The sequence below is a fragment of the Bos javanicus genome, chromosome X (genome assembly GCF_032452875.1).
Source record: "Bos javanicus breed banteng chromosome X, ARS-OSU_banteng_1.0, whole genome shotgun sequence".
Classification (NCBI taxonomy): Eukaryota; Metazoa; Chordata; class Mammalia; order Artiodactyla; family Bovidae; genus Bos; species Bos javanicus.
Genome location: NC_083897.1, coordinates 77,903,319 through 77,918,787, shown reverse-complemented (window position 1 = coordinate 77,918,787; position 15,469 = coordinate 77,903,319). Strand labels below are relative to the sequence as shown.

Below are 15,469 nucleotides of genomic sequence, written 5' to 3'. Positions count from 1 at the left end.
CACTGAGTTTAAAATCTGAATTAATTGAAAAGAGTTCTTCTTAAAAACCCAGTCATTATCCTAACTTGATTCTAACTTTGCCTTATTAAAATGTTTTACTGCACAGTGATGAACTGAGGTGGCTTGCTATTGTTCATTCGCTAAGTCGTGTCCAACTCTTTGCGACCGCATGGACTGTAGCACGCCAGGGTTCCCTGTCCTTCACCATCTCGTGGAGCTTGCTCAAAGTTATGTCCATTGATTGGGTGATGCCATGCAACCATCTCATCCTCTGTTTTCCCCTTCTCCTCCTGCCCTCGATCATTCCTTGCATCAAGGTCTTGTACCAAGTTTTCCTATTTTTCTTTCCTTCCCCCCCTTCATGTCACAGTGCTGTTTATCACTTATGACTATCAATGTACCTAACATGTCTTCATCCTCTTTTCAATTTACTAGGAACTGAGAACTAAGCTTACCAGAAATATGTATCAATAAGAGCCAAAGGACTCTGATGAGCTTCTTTTATAGTTTATTTTGCTTTGTTACATCCAATGATCCTGCATCTTACACTGGTTTCAGGAGTGAATTCCATTAAGATGAGGCTGTTATAAGTCTGATCCATAGATAAATCAAACATTATCATATAATTTTCTGCCGACTGCACAGAAGAGTTACATAAATTAGGGTCCTAAACATTGAAAATACTACTCCAAAAGTGGCTTATATCAGCCTGAGTTTCATTATTAGAAAATGTCATGATATTTCATAGCTATAGCAATAAACGAAACATAATTCTTCTTATTCTTACCTTTGCTCCACCTAAAAATCCCAAGGAAATGGCAACTCTAGCTCGTAGATCTGGTCTGTCTTTGGGCCATACATAAGAGAGCATTGCTTTTATGATTTTCCGAGTATCAACATCTTTTAACTGTTGGAAGAGAGAACACAGCAGAGAGTATAACATGTCATTCAAATATAAGTATAGTTTAGTAATGTAGGATTATATAAATATTTGAAGAAAATACAAAAAACATTACAAATATAACTTTTATTCTGAATCTAAGGTCAATATCCTTTAAACTGAAACTAATTCAATAGATTTGAAAAAGCTACTTATTTCTCTTTGTTTCTTACTTTAAGCTATAGCCATCCTCATATTGCCAGAAAGTTATTCGTGTACTGTACATTTATTTCTTATCTACTAAGCTATCAAAATATTATATAAAATTTTAGAAACATTTCTATATTTTCATCTTCATGGTCAAAACTTTAGGTATACACACACATACATACATACACATACACACTATATGTTTATATAAAATATTTTGGAACCCTAAATCCAAACTCATGATAGAGCAGAGTTACAGTGTTTAGTAAAGTACGAGTCTTGGGATTGACTATATAAAACAGAAGCTGGGTTAGGGTTATTTAAAAATTTCAACAAAACCATATTTTTCCAATCATACTTAATCTGACTTAAACCTACTGTACATTTTTCTTTTTCCCAAGTTCCCAAGGCAATGTTCCCATTAATAAATCTTTTTATTTTAGTTTCAGCATTTGGAAACAGAATATTAAGAATCAAAAGCACACTTTTCAAAGCCAAAATAAGATCAGTGTGTGTGTATACACACATACACACTCTCTCAAACTACTATTTTAGTTGGTGAAATAATCCCCATTTTAAAACTTGAGGTATCTACTCAGTTTCTCGAAAACATATTAAAAAAGAAAAATAAGTTAATGCTCATTGTTGGTGAAAGTGTATGGAAATAGGTACTCTAATAACTGTTAATGGGAGAGTGCACTGTAATAATCTTTCCACAAAGTAATTTGATATCTGCCATTAAGCTTTGAAAATAATTCTGCCCTTTATGTCAAGAATTCTGGGAACTTAATGCTTTAAAAAAATATATGAATATTCTCCAAGATGAATCAATCTTACTTCCTGAAAATCTCTTGAATTTGTCTAGTTCTATTTCCACCACAAACGTAATCTATCACCATTTCTCACACAAACCACTGCAACAATCTCCTAATTGATCTCCTCCCATCCACTCTGCTCCTTGTCCAATTAGTTCAGCCTGCAAAGAAATATTCTCAGTTTAAAACTTTTCAATGGTATCCTATCACTCTTAGGATTAAGATCAAAGTCCATAACATGGCTTTGGCCTGGCCCCTAGCAACCTCTTTAGTCATATCTTATACAACTGATTTCAGTGTTCATGCCACATTATACCTTTCTTTCAGCTCCCAAAATAGACTATAATCTGGCCTGCCATGGGGCCTTTGCACAATACCTTTCACTCTGTCTACAATAATCTCTTTCTCTCTCTCTGTAATACCAACTCACCCTCAACTCCTTCCAACTAGTGAAAACTGCCAGCTCATGCAGCACTTCCTCAATGAGGTCTTCTTCCTTAATCCCAGTCAGGATCCTTGGCTCTATTCTCTCACAAAACAGTATTCCTTTTCTTTCAGAGAATCCATTTCAGTTATAAACTACATATATAGCAATGTGATTACCTGATTAACTGCTCTCCTGCGAGAATGTAAATTCCACATGAGTAGTAACTTTGTGCTTTGTGCTCACTGTTGTTGTTGTTCAGTCGCTCAGTTGTGTCTGACTTTTTGTGACCCCATGGACCACAGCACACCAGGCTTCCCTGTCCTTCACTATCTCCCAGAGTTTGCTCAAACTCGTGTCCATTGACTTGATGATGCCACCCAACCATCTCATCATCTGTCACCCTCTTCTCCTCCTGCTCAGTGTTGTAACTCAATACTATATACAATGGCTGACACACAGTAGGCAGTCAGTGAATATTTATTGAATAAAGACATGAAAATTTAGCTAAAAGGATGTTTATTTCCATGCTGCTTTGATAGGGAAAAAACTGGGTTTAAACTAAACAATCACAATGGGGAATTATGTAAATAAGTCACAGTGAATGCATACAGCAAAATATAGCTATTCAGAAATATATACAGTGACACAGAAACGTGTTAAGTGAAAAAACCAGAGTACGAAATGTATTTTCAGAGGACAAAATGTTATATGTGTATGAGTTTTACACATGCATACAAGTGGGTCTGGAAAGCAATACCCTTAAAGTGTTAACATTAGTAGCTTGAGTAGATGGAATCATTGATGATTTTTTTATATTCTTTTTGCTTTCTTGTTTTCTGTAGATCACATACAATAAGAAGAAAATGTAATTCATTTTGAGAGGGAAGAGTTAGATAATTTCAAGTAGATCTGCACAGCAAAGAATCAAGGGAAACTGTCAACATAAACCCAGGACAACATATTATACAGGGCAGTTTTTATATTATAGTTATTTTATCCAAGGCTCAGTATACTATTTTTCTAGTCTATTTTATTCAGTTTATGGAGTAAATAGTAAAAGAAACAAAACTGTCCATATTTATTGAAAACAAGATTACCTTCTTGAGCTGGTTTAAATAAACTGGATTACAAAGACAGGAAATGCTGAGAGTATAATTCTTAATGCTTTATTTTATACACACATATAATCACACGTATGAGCTTTCATAACTGGTAGGGTATTTTAAAAAATGGAATAAGGCTGTAATTTCAAAATTCATGTTTCAAATTGAACTATTACTAAATAAAAATAATTTAATGTTTTATAACACAACCTGGACATTTCAACCACTCTCCCATTTCACAAGTTTCATCTGTCATATTTTTCTTGCTGGAATAATGGAAAAAAGGCCTTGTTTCCATATATATTTAGAAACACTCTTTCCTGTCAAAAACCTTCTACAACACATCTCAAAATTTCTTCAATAAGGACACAGAGAAGTTATGGCTAAGAGCAAGAAAATTATCCTAGTTGGCTTAATAGTGCATAAAATGTCACCACTTCATTCAACAAAATGGGTTCTGAAGTTGTGTAATCATGCATTATGAGTCCATTAGGCTGTAAGTACACGCCTTTCAGTTGCAGTGTAGATAATCAACTACAAAGTTTGGAAAATAATGTCTTTTTTTAAGGACAGGCCAATTCAAACAGCCATTTCAGAGGCTGAGGCACATTTTTAAAGTATTTTAAACCAACTTATTACTGCTGCACAAGAGTAAAATAAAACTGAAGGCCTTAATATAGATCCTGAAATACACCACCTTTCAAAATTACCACAGTTAATTCATACTGGACACCCAACAGTAATCTTGAAAGACAAAAGATTATCTAAGCTAAAAAAAGATTAGTCACAGCTTAGAGACCGAATCAGATATAATCTTCACATCAACTAATCTTTTCACTTCAGACTGAGCAACACAAATAACATATACACCATTTTAAGATCACATTATTAAAGAAATGTGAAGAAGGTAGGAAATGGTCAAGAATGACAAGAAATTGAATTATCTGAAAACACACCATCTGAGGTGTAATTATAGCATGGGGGAAAAACTCCAATTTTCTTAAGAAAAGAAAATTCTTTCTCAGGGTAAAAATTCCTGAAGTAATCAACGTAGTTTTTCTTTAAGCCTTGTTTACACATAAACAGAAAATATGAAATTTTATGAAATTCTTTACCTTTTCTGTTTATAATTTTCACAATAAATACAATTTAAAAGTCATTTAAAAGACATAACCATGATAACTACATATCAGACAACAAAAGTTCTCTAAAATGAACGCTAAAGAAATATCATTAAAAAGGCCTGTAAAAGTAGCAGTCAATCTACTTTCTTACCCTGCTAATATATGCAATGTGGCCTTCCTGCCATAGCTAGATAGCCTCAAATTCAAAACACGAACCCGATATTTTAAGTCCCATTAAACTAGAAAACTACTACTATATTAGTATGAGGAATAAAAGTTTTTAGAAAGGTCTCAACTTTATACTCGGAGAAGGCAATGGCAACCCACTGCAGTACTCTTGCCTGGAAAATCCCATGGGTGGAGGAGCTTGGTAGGCTACAGTCCATGAGGTCACGAAGAGTCAGATACGACTGAGTGACTTCACTTTCACTTTTCACTTTCACTTTTCACTTTCATGCATTGGAGAAGGAAATGGCAACCCACTCCAATGTTCTTGCCTGGAGAATCCCAGGGACGGGGGAGCCTGATGGGCTGCCGTCTATGGGGTAGCACAGAGTCAGACACAACTGAAGTGACTTAGCAGCAGCAGCAGCAACTATATACTGGAATTAGCTAGCTATAATAGAGGGAAACAATTAGATTCAGAATAAAACCACAAGAGTAACTAAAGAAGGAATTCAAACTGGCTCACTAAGATCTTTGAATGGTTAACAAAATTGTACCTATTTTTTTCCCCTAGAAAGCATTTTTGGAAGAAACGGTTTGGAGACATCAAAAAGCTGTCAAAGAAGAGATGAAAGTACGTGAAAACAAGTTAGACAAAAAGAAAACAGCAGGTGTCAGAGAAAGAAGTTTAATTAATAATAGAAACAATGTCCATAAATATTTAACTAATGAATTAACTGTTCTTAAACACATGAGGACAAGTTCTAAGAGGAAGACCTAACTGTATTCAATTTATCAACATACAGTTATCTTTAATATCTGAAAATTTTGAATACCTAAATGCTTGATTTATTAAGTTATCACAACTTTGCACAGATTTATAAATATTTACTTATTTGGTATTAATATACAGTTTAATAAGCTTCATGTGGCTGAGCAGATAAGAAAAATAATAAAAGGAATATCTACTTGTACAGAGGGAGCTGAAACTGCAATCATAGCACGGTAAGCCAAAACAAACATGAACATAACATCAGAAGCACCTGACCCAATAGGGTATAACTGGAAAGCCACAAATTGTACTGCTTATATGCAGCAGTGCTCAATTCAACAGGATGACCTGAGGGAAAGATACAGTTGCTCATAGTCATAAGTGTTGTAAGTGAATGTTCATGTGTGAAAGTCGCTCAGTCATGTCCAGCTCTTTGCTACCCCATGGACTACACAGTCCATGGAAATGTCCAGGCCAGAATACTGGAATGGGTAGCCTTTCCCTTCTCTAGGGAATCTTCCCAACCCAGGGATCAAACCCAGGTCTCCTGCAATGTAGGCAGATTGTTTACCAGCTGAGCCACAAAGGAAGCCCAAGAATACTCCAGTGAGTAGACTATCCCTTCTCTAGCAGATCTTCCTGGCCCAGGAACTGAACTGGGGTCTCCTGCATTGCAGGTGGATTCTTTACCAACTGAGCTATCAGGGAAGCTCTTGTAAGTGAATACCTACAGCTAACAATCATGTAGACAGGACACAAAAAGGACAATTAAAAAAAAATTAAAACACACCTGGAGTAGCTCCCCTGGAAGAATTTTCAGATATTAAAGATAACTGTATATTGATATATTGAATACATTTTGCTTCTTAAGTCATTAACTTCTTATTTCTCACCAGATAAGGCTGTCCAGCACTGAAGCAAGAGCATTTTTTTTCTACCAAAAGTCCATTCATTTAAAGGGAGTGGAGCAATCTGGTCTTTGATAGGAAAATGAAAGAGTAAGAAAAGAGAAAATGATTTGTTGATAAAGACAGCAGAATCACTTTTTCTTCAGCTGATGAATTTATATACGAATTCTAGTTTTAGAGACATTCCTAAATTTCAATAGCAAGAAATATTCTTACAGAATCAAGGGCATTTGTTTAGAAGGAAACTAGTTAGGGTAAAACTTATGGAAAGGAAGAAAAATATACCAAAAAATTCTGGATGCTATTTGTTTTGTATAAATGTGAGTCATAGGCTGGATGTTTTCTCCATAAAAACTAATTAAGCAGAGATTTTGGAAATGCCCACAATTTTAAGGATAAGCAAACTGTCCAAAGAACTCTTTTCAATCCAAGCTAAAGATAACTAACTGCAATTAAAGGAATAATTTTAACCACTACTTCAATAATCTCAGGGATAACAGTAGCTTGATAAAAGCCAGGCAAAAGATAAGAAACTTGAGTAGATATTTCACAGAAAAAAACTAGAAAGTACATGGAAAACTTTCCCCACATTATTGGAAATATAAGTATAATGAATTTATGGGTGGAGGAGGAAGATATATTAATTGTCAGGAAAAGCTTTGCATTAATGTTACTTTCTCTACACCTTAAGGTTTGTTTTCTAGGCTCTGTTGGTCTGAAGCTGCAATGAAGAACTTATCTGGCAGTGAAAAGGCCCCAGGGAAAAAATGGCTTATTCTATGAGATGGAGTGGTACCCAAGTCAATTTAATAGTTATAATTAAAAAAAAAAAAACTATGAAGTTGAATTATATTCTCAATGGCCAGTCAGTGAAAACTCTATCCCAAAAGGAGGTCAATTTGAGAAATCAAATAAAGATCACAAGGCTGCTTGATGATGGATGTTATCAGAGCTGCAAAAAGCCTCTCCATGTCATCCAGGTATTCCTGTACACTGGTCTGTGTGTCAACTCATTTTAACAAGTTTGAGAGCTTACTATTCCAGTCTCTCCCCAATCTTCAATTTTTTAATATCCTAAGTTGCTATTTCACTTGATTATACCAATATTTATATCAAAGCCTGTGACTGCTCTAGTAAATGCTCATCTCTCTTTTAATACTACTAGCTTCTGACAGTATTTAATCAATGAAGATATCTTTATACTTAAAAATGAGATAATGCTTTCACTGTCAGGGATAACAGTAGCTTGATAAAAAGCTAGGTCAAAAGATAAGAAAAAGCTGAGCAGATATCAAATGGAAAAATTTACAAAGTAGCTAGAAGACTTTTCCCACATTATTAGGGATAAAATGTCAAGGAAAATCTGGGAAGTAGCCCTTATATTAAGTTCTGCATTATTCACTTATTTATTCAGTTCAGTTTAGTAGCTCAGTTGTGTCTGACCTTTGCGACCCCATGAACTGCAGCATGCCAGGCCTCACTGTCCATCAGCAACTTCCGGAGTCCATCCAAACTCATGTCCATTGAGTTGGTGATGCCATTCAACCATCTCAACTTCTGTCATCAGGGTCTTTTCAAATGAGTCAGCTCTTTGCATGAGGTGGCCAAAGTATTGGAGTTTCAGCTTCAACATCAGTCCTTCCAATGAACACCCAGGTCTGATCTCCTTTAGGATGGACTGGATGGATCTCCTTGCAGTCCAAGGGACTCGCAAAAGTCTTCTCCAACAACACAATTCAAAAGCATCAATTCTTTGGTGCTCAGCTTTATTTATAGTTCAACTCTCACATCCATACATGACCACTGGAAAAACCATAGCCTGGACTAGATGGACCTTTGCTGGCAAAGTAATGTCTCTGATTTTTAATATGCTGTCTAGGTTGGTCATGACTTTCCTTCCAGGGAGTAAGCGTCTTTTATATTCATGGCTGCAGTCACCATCTGCAGTGATTTTGGAGCTCCCAAAAATAAAGTCAGCCACTGTTTCCCCATCTATTTGCCATGAAGTAATGGGACCAGATGCCATGATCTTAGTTTTCTGAATGTTGAGTTTTAAGCCAACTTTTTCACTCTCCTCTTTCACTGTCATCAAAAGGCTCTTTAGTTCTTCTTCACTTTCTGCCATAAGGGTGATATCATTTGCATATCTGAGGTTATTGATATTTCTCCCGGCAATCTTGATTCCAGCTTGTACTTCTTCCAGCCCAGTGCTTCTCAAGATATACTCTGCATATAAGTTAAATAAGCAGGGTGACAATATACAGCTTGACATACTCCTTTTCCTATTTGGAACCAGTTTGTTGTTCCATGTCTAGTTCTAACTGTTGCTTCCTGACCTGCATACAGGTTTCTCAAGAGGCAGGTCAGGTGGTCTGGTATTCCCATCTCCTTCAGAATTTTCCATAGTTTCTTGTGATCTGCACAGTCAAAGGCTTTGGGATAGTCATTAAAACAGAAATAAGATGATTTTATGGAACTCTGTTGCTTTTTCAATGATCCAGCAGATGTTGGCAATTTGATCTCTGGTTCCTCTGCCTTTTCTAAAATCAGCTTGAACATCTGGAAGTTCACAGTTCACATATTGCTGAAGCCTGACTTGGAGAATTTTGAGCATTACTTTACTAGCATGTGAGATGAGTGCAACTGTATGGTAGTTTGAGCATTATTTGGCATTGCTTTTGTTTGGGATTGGAATGAAAACTGACCTTTTCCAGTTCTGTGGCCACTGCTGAGTTTTCCAAATTTGCTGGCATATTGAGTGCAGCACTTCCACAGCATTATCTTTTAGGATTTGAAATAGCTCAACTGGCATTCCATCACCTCCACTAGCTTTGTTTGTAGTGATGCTTCCTAAGGTCCACTTGACTTCACATTCCAGGATGTCTGGCTCTAGGTGAGTGATCACACCATCATGATTATCTGGTGTCAGGTGCCGTGTTAGGCATTACTGACAAAATGGAGGCATGGTCCCAACCCCCTCTCTGTCCCACAGGCACAGACCCGGGATGAAGGAGTTAGGCCTTGTGATTCTGACTTTTTTTTTTTCCTCTCCTCGGCTGAGTTGACTGAAAAGGAGTATTAAGGTGCTTATTGTTCTTGAGAGGAGCATGAGAAGGCACAAAGCCTTCTGCAGCTGTGCTCAGAGAATAATTCATAAAGTTAATCATTGACATTTGTTCAAGGACTTTTACAAAAGAGTGTTCCAAGAGGAGCACATAAGCCACAGCTTGAGGCCATGGAAAGGTTCTGAAGCCTATTTGTGAGGAAAATATTTATGGCAAAGGAGTTTACTGAATTTAGGGCTTAGAAATAATTAAAATAGTTAGAAGTTAAAGATTTAAGGAATGTTGTAATGTTAGCATATTTTACTATAGTGTATAGAGGTTAGGAATTTTAGAGATACTAATAGCTAGAAGCCTTTTTAAGATATAGTGAGCTCAGGATGTTAGGGGCAAACAGGATTTAGAAAGATAAGAAATAAAGTGAGGAATGTAGCATGAGTTACAATGTAATCACAAGTTAACTATAGGACACATAAGAAGTAGATAATAGATGGTAAAGCTGATTCCGAGAGAATCACTGAAGCAGGAACTCTGTTTGAAGGGCAACAATGATTTATGGAGATAAGAAATCTGGGTGAGGGGGAACTGAAAATGTCAAACATCTGACCTAATGCTTTTGTAAAAGTATAAAAGAAAATCTTAAACTTGAAATAAATGTGCAGTCCAAGAAAATTGAGAGGCTGCGTTGTTACTTGCTGACACCGTCCCTCCCTTCAGGTTGAATCCCTGGCTGCTGGAGCTGGACTCTGGCAATCTGGGTTGTGAAGATCTTTTTTGTACAGTTCTTCTGTGTATTCTTGACACCTCTTCTCATACCATTTCTGTCCTTTATTGAGCCCAACTTTGCATGAAATGTTCCCTTGGTATCTCTAATTTTCTTGAAGAGATCTCTAGTCTTTCCCATTCTGTTGTTTGCCTCTATTTCTTTGCATTGATCGCTAAGAAAGGCTTTCTTATCTCTCCTTGCTATTCTTTGGAACTCTGCATTCACATGGGTATATCTTTCCTTTTCTCCTTTGCTTTTTGCTTCTCTTCTTTTTTAAGGCCTCCTCAGACAGCCATTTTGCTTTTCTGCATTTCTTTTTCTTGAGGATGTATTTATTAGTACAGGATTATCTTTCTGGAGTAGAAATGGCAACCCACTCCAGTATTCTTGCCTGGAGAATCCCATGGACAGAAGAGCCTGGCAGGCTATAGTCCACAGGGTTGCAAAGAGTCGTACATGACTGAGCATGAATGCACAGGATTATAAAAATAAATGTACTAATAGATGCTTCTTTATCTAAATATACTAGTATCTAGTATATATCTAAATATACTAATTTAGATACCTAAATTAGTATGGTGGTTTAGTTGCTAAGTCATGTCCAACTCTTGTGACCCCATGGACTGTAGCTCGCCAGGCTCCTCTGTCCATGGGATTTTCCAGGCAAGAATACTGGAGTGGATTGCCATTTCCTTCTCCAGGGGATCTTCCTGACTCAGGAACTGAACCCAGGTCTCCTGCATTGCAGGCAGATTCTTTATTGACTAAGCTATGAGGGAAGCCCCTAAATTAGTATAGGATTATCTAAATATACTAATAATCTAAATACTATCTAAATATACTAATTATCTAAATATACTAATAAGATTATCTAAATATACTAATAGATGCCTCTTTAAAAGAGGGGCATAAAAAAGTTTAAATGCAGAGGTAAAGTCCCAAAAATCCTTTAAAAATTTGAAGATTCTATTATAAAACAAGCAATTCTTTAATTCATCTATTTAAAAAAGAGGAGCTTCCAAATAGTGAAACTGCCACTCTTTTTTCACAACCCCTTTACTATAGCCACAATGGGTAAACAAATGATTTGAATGCCTTCTGAGCAGAATTATTAATGCTTATTAAAAGTTTGGAACATACAAGTACAAATGCACAGAAAGTAAAGTGATAAAAATTTCAGTTGGTTATAAGGTAAAATCTATAATTTGTAGAGTGATAAAATTTCTATATGGTACTTTAGATATTCTGCCATCTAAACTCTTAAGTTTCTGGGGACTTCCCTGGTGGTTCAGTGGTTAAGAATCCATCTGCCAATGCAGGGGATACAGGTTCAATCCCTGGTTCCACATGCTATGGCATAACTGAGCCCGTGTGCAACAACTACTGAAGCCCTCACACCCTACAGCCCATGCTCCGCAACAAGAGAAGCCATTGCAATGAGAAGCCTATGCACCACAACTAGAGAGTAGCCACCACTTGTTGGAACCAGAGAAAGCCAGCAAGCAGCAACAAAGGGCCCATGCACCACAATGAAGACTCAGCACAGACAAAAATAAATACATAATAAATTAAAAAATAAACTGTTGAGTTTCTCAATAGCAGGGACTATGTCTTTTTCATTATTGTATCTCCAGTTACTTAACATAGTTATGCACAAGGCAGGTATTCAATAATACATATATCTAAAATGAATGAATAATAGTAGAGTATAGGACTTATAATAATCTCACATTGTAGTAACAGCAGGTAATATTTACTGAACATTTCCTGTGACAGGCACTATTCAAGAGCTTTGAATGGTGTGAATCATCCAAATTCCCTTTGCTGTGTTTATCATCCCCATTTTAAAGATGAAGAAACTGATACATACAGAGATTAAGTAACTTGCTCAAAGTCTTTCCAGTAGGAAGTGATGGAGCCAAGATTCAAATCTAGGCAGTCAGTCTCTCCAGCTCAGGCTGTTAAGTAAAACTCCATACTACCTCTTCTGACATGAGTTTGAACACGCTCTGGGAGATAGTGAAGGACAGCGGAGCCTGGCGAGCTGCAGTCTATGGGGTTGCAGAGTCAGACACAACCTAGTGACTGATCAACAATAATAACACTGCCTCTTTTCTGGTGTGACTTCATGCTTTATTGTTCTCTGATTACTTTTAGCTAATGAGGCTGAAGTAACACAAAGAGGGCAGGGAACAAAGGAAAAAGAGACCAAATATAAAGATTTACAATGAGTTTTGCTTTGCTTTTACTTTCTTGGAGAATAAAGAATCTATCTTGAAGTCTACATTGCTTGAGTCTAAGAGACATGACTTTTCCTGCATTATTATAGATAATGCTTATATATATATATATATATATAGATATATATATATAGATAATGCTTTTCCTGCATTATTCAACATATTTTTGGTATGTTTAGAGCATTACTTATAAACTATCCTTAAGAGGCCTTGCTGACAATCTTGAAAGCTGACAGACTGATGCAAACAATATGGTGTCATGCCATATCCATATATCAATAATATATATTAAACAAATTTCAGTATTTATTTTATTTTTTAAAATTCTAAATGGCATTGAAACATGTATAATATCATATGTGAAACGAATCGCCAGTCCACGTTCAATGCATGATACAGGATGCTCAGGGCTGGTGCACTGGGATGACTGGGATGACCCAGAGGGATAATATGGGGAGGGAGGTGGGAGGGGGTTCAGGATGGGGAACACGTGTACACCCGTGGTGGATTCATGTTGATGTACGGCAAAACCAATACAATTAGCCTCCAATTAAATAAATTTATATTTAAAAAAAATGACAATCAGGACAAATGTTAATATGCAAAAATGGGAAAGAAACATGAATGTGATGTGTTTTAAATTCTGTGAGAGAAGCTACATGGGGGATTAAAGAAACAGGGAGAAAAGCACCAGAAAGGTTTTCTTACCAATCACCTCCCACCAATAAAATACTAAAATTTATTTACTTCTCTGAAATTTAGAGAGTGTTTTTACATAAAATTTGTTCACTTGCCACTAACCCTGAAAATATCATTTCTGCTTAAGAGATACCATGTATATACTGGTTGGGTCAAGTTAGAGAAGAAAATAAAGGCAAACTTAGAGAAAGAAGGTCAGACGGAGAATTGTATAACAGTATTCCAATGACAGTTCCACTCACTTAGAAAAAGTGTAGTGCACTTTCAATCTTTTGATTTCAGTGAACTTACTGTTTAATCTTGTCTGTATAATGATAATGATAAAGAACATGGATAATTAAATAAATGGATGGTGTAAATGGAGTATTTTCCATGAAGCTAGGGGAAATTCTAGAATCTTTCTAAACCAAGAATATAGAAGGGAAAATGTTATCATTAACACACACACACACAACTTGTAAGAGCTAAACATAATTTATCTCATAAGGATAGATGATAATAACATATAACCTCAACAAATACTACTTAAAATAAAGACTAAAATGTTTAGTTTGGTAACTAACTTTTTTATTTTTTAGTCAGTCATGACATTTTTTGTCTCAAGCCTGAGAAAAACTCATCTACATAACCATATGGTTTTATATTAGAAAATCTGCAGTTACATGAGTCAATCAAAATATTCTGGAACATAATAATTATATATATATATATATATATGTATATGTATATGTATATGATTATAGCTATCTTCCAATCAGCTATAAGAATTTTAAGGTACTTGTTATTGTCTCTTACCCCTTCTTTCGGGTCTGTGTGGAGTCCTCCTCCTGCATGACCATGCCAACATGTCCTCTTTTCTATCAGTGGCCATGCCTGGAGAGCCTAGTTGAAGATAATACCAAGCCATCCATTAGCTATTAAAGAATCTCAGATCTTTAAAAATTTGACTTAGGCAGTCTAATCTGATGAATGTCCCCCCAAAAAATTCAGAGGCGTAGCTTTGAGCCTAGCATAGCTAAGTAAAATACCTTCATAATAAGCTTACAGATACACTTACACAAAGAATATTGAGATATAACAAATTACTCATACAGAAGTTACTTTCTCTAGTTTTTGAAATTAATATTTAAAAGATTTAACTTGTAATGTACTTCTATTTGATTTATACCAGCTTTCTTATTATCATTTGCTACTAAGTACTGTGTAATCCTTAACTCTTATCACTGGCAAGTATATAATAAAGTTAATTAACTGTATCCCACGTGCTTTCCATGTGTATAACATTTTTGCTTTATAATTCAATATAGTTGATTCTTTATAACTCATTTTTATTATTCTGACTTGCATATATATATATATATAGAAACAAAGTATCTTTAACCACATCACAGTCTATCTTATGTTACAGTAATTTGTATAAATCTTTTGTTTTTACTCCTACATGGTAAATTTCTTAAGACTATGGACATTCTCTCATATCCTTGTATCTCCTATGGCCCATACCACCATACCACGCATCTGTGTCTTGCAGATGTGCTTGTTGAATTAGTTTATAAAACAAACCTATCTACAAATTTCTCAACTAGTCTTGAAAATATCCAAACATCTTACCTTTTATAATTTTTTAAAAAGCCCTAGATTACTTATCAGTCTGAAAAAATTTTTAATCATTTGGAAAATATACAATAGTTGAAAAGATAGTAAAGATTAAACTTTTTAAAATTTTAGGCTTGCTAATTTGAAAGTGTTTCCTCAAAAAATACTTAATGAAGTACACAGATATAATAATGCTTCTTCAGTAGCCATAATAATAATTAGTGAACAAAGGCATACTTCTTTACAATCACAACTGTGTATCAATACTGAATCCTAAGAGTATCAGCTCAGGGCCAAGCTATGAAAGTGGAATTACAGAAATCAAAAGTACCTTCTTGTTCTCATCAGTTGAGACCCAAAAAATAATTGCCATAAATGGGTCACTGATTTTTGGATCAACAATCGTAAAGCATTTTTAAAGGAAAAACATCAAAAAGTAATATTTACTGTGACAATGTCATTTTGTGACTTTTTTTTCCCTTTAAAAGGCTAATAAGCTATATCAAGGGGTCTGGTAAATAACTCACAAGATAATGAGGTCATCAACAAAGCAAAATATTTTATATATTTATAAAATAAAAATAAATAGTAGTGCCTAAACAATGAGAAGATCAAGCACATTCTCTCTTAACTTAAAACTTTAATAATGGAAAACCTAATTCATATCTACAGCTTCTGCATAAATCAGAACAATGCCTTGTA

General features: G+C 35.4%; 1 protein-coding gene across 3 annotated transcripts in view; it reads right to left on the bottom strand.

Annotated features, from left to right (window-relative positions):
• Positions 1 to 15,469, bottom strand: part of ABCB7 (ATP binding cassette subfamily B member 7) — a 147,176-nt gene that overhangs the window by 45,053 nt on the left and 86,654 nt on the right. For 2 of the 3 annotated variants that reach the window (XM_061409682.1, XM_061409679.1), the window contains exons 3-4: positions 13,967 to 14,053; positions 788 to 907 (exon numbers count right to left, since the gene is read on the bottom strand). In XM_061409682.1, coding sequence (XP_061265666.1) covers positions 788 to 907; positions 13,967 to 14,053 — 207 coding nt within the window. The remainder of the gene's footprint in view (positions 1 to 787; positions 908 to 13,966; positions 14,054 to 15,469) is intronic. The other variant, XM_061409680.1, reaches the window with a different exon arrangement.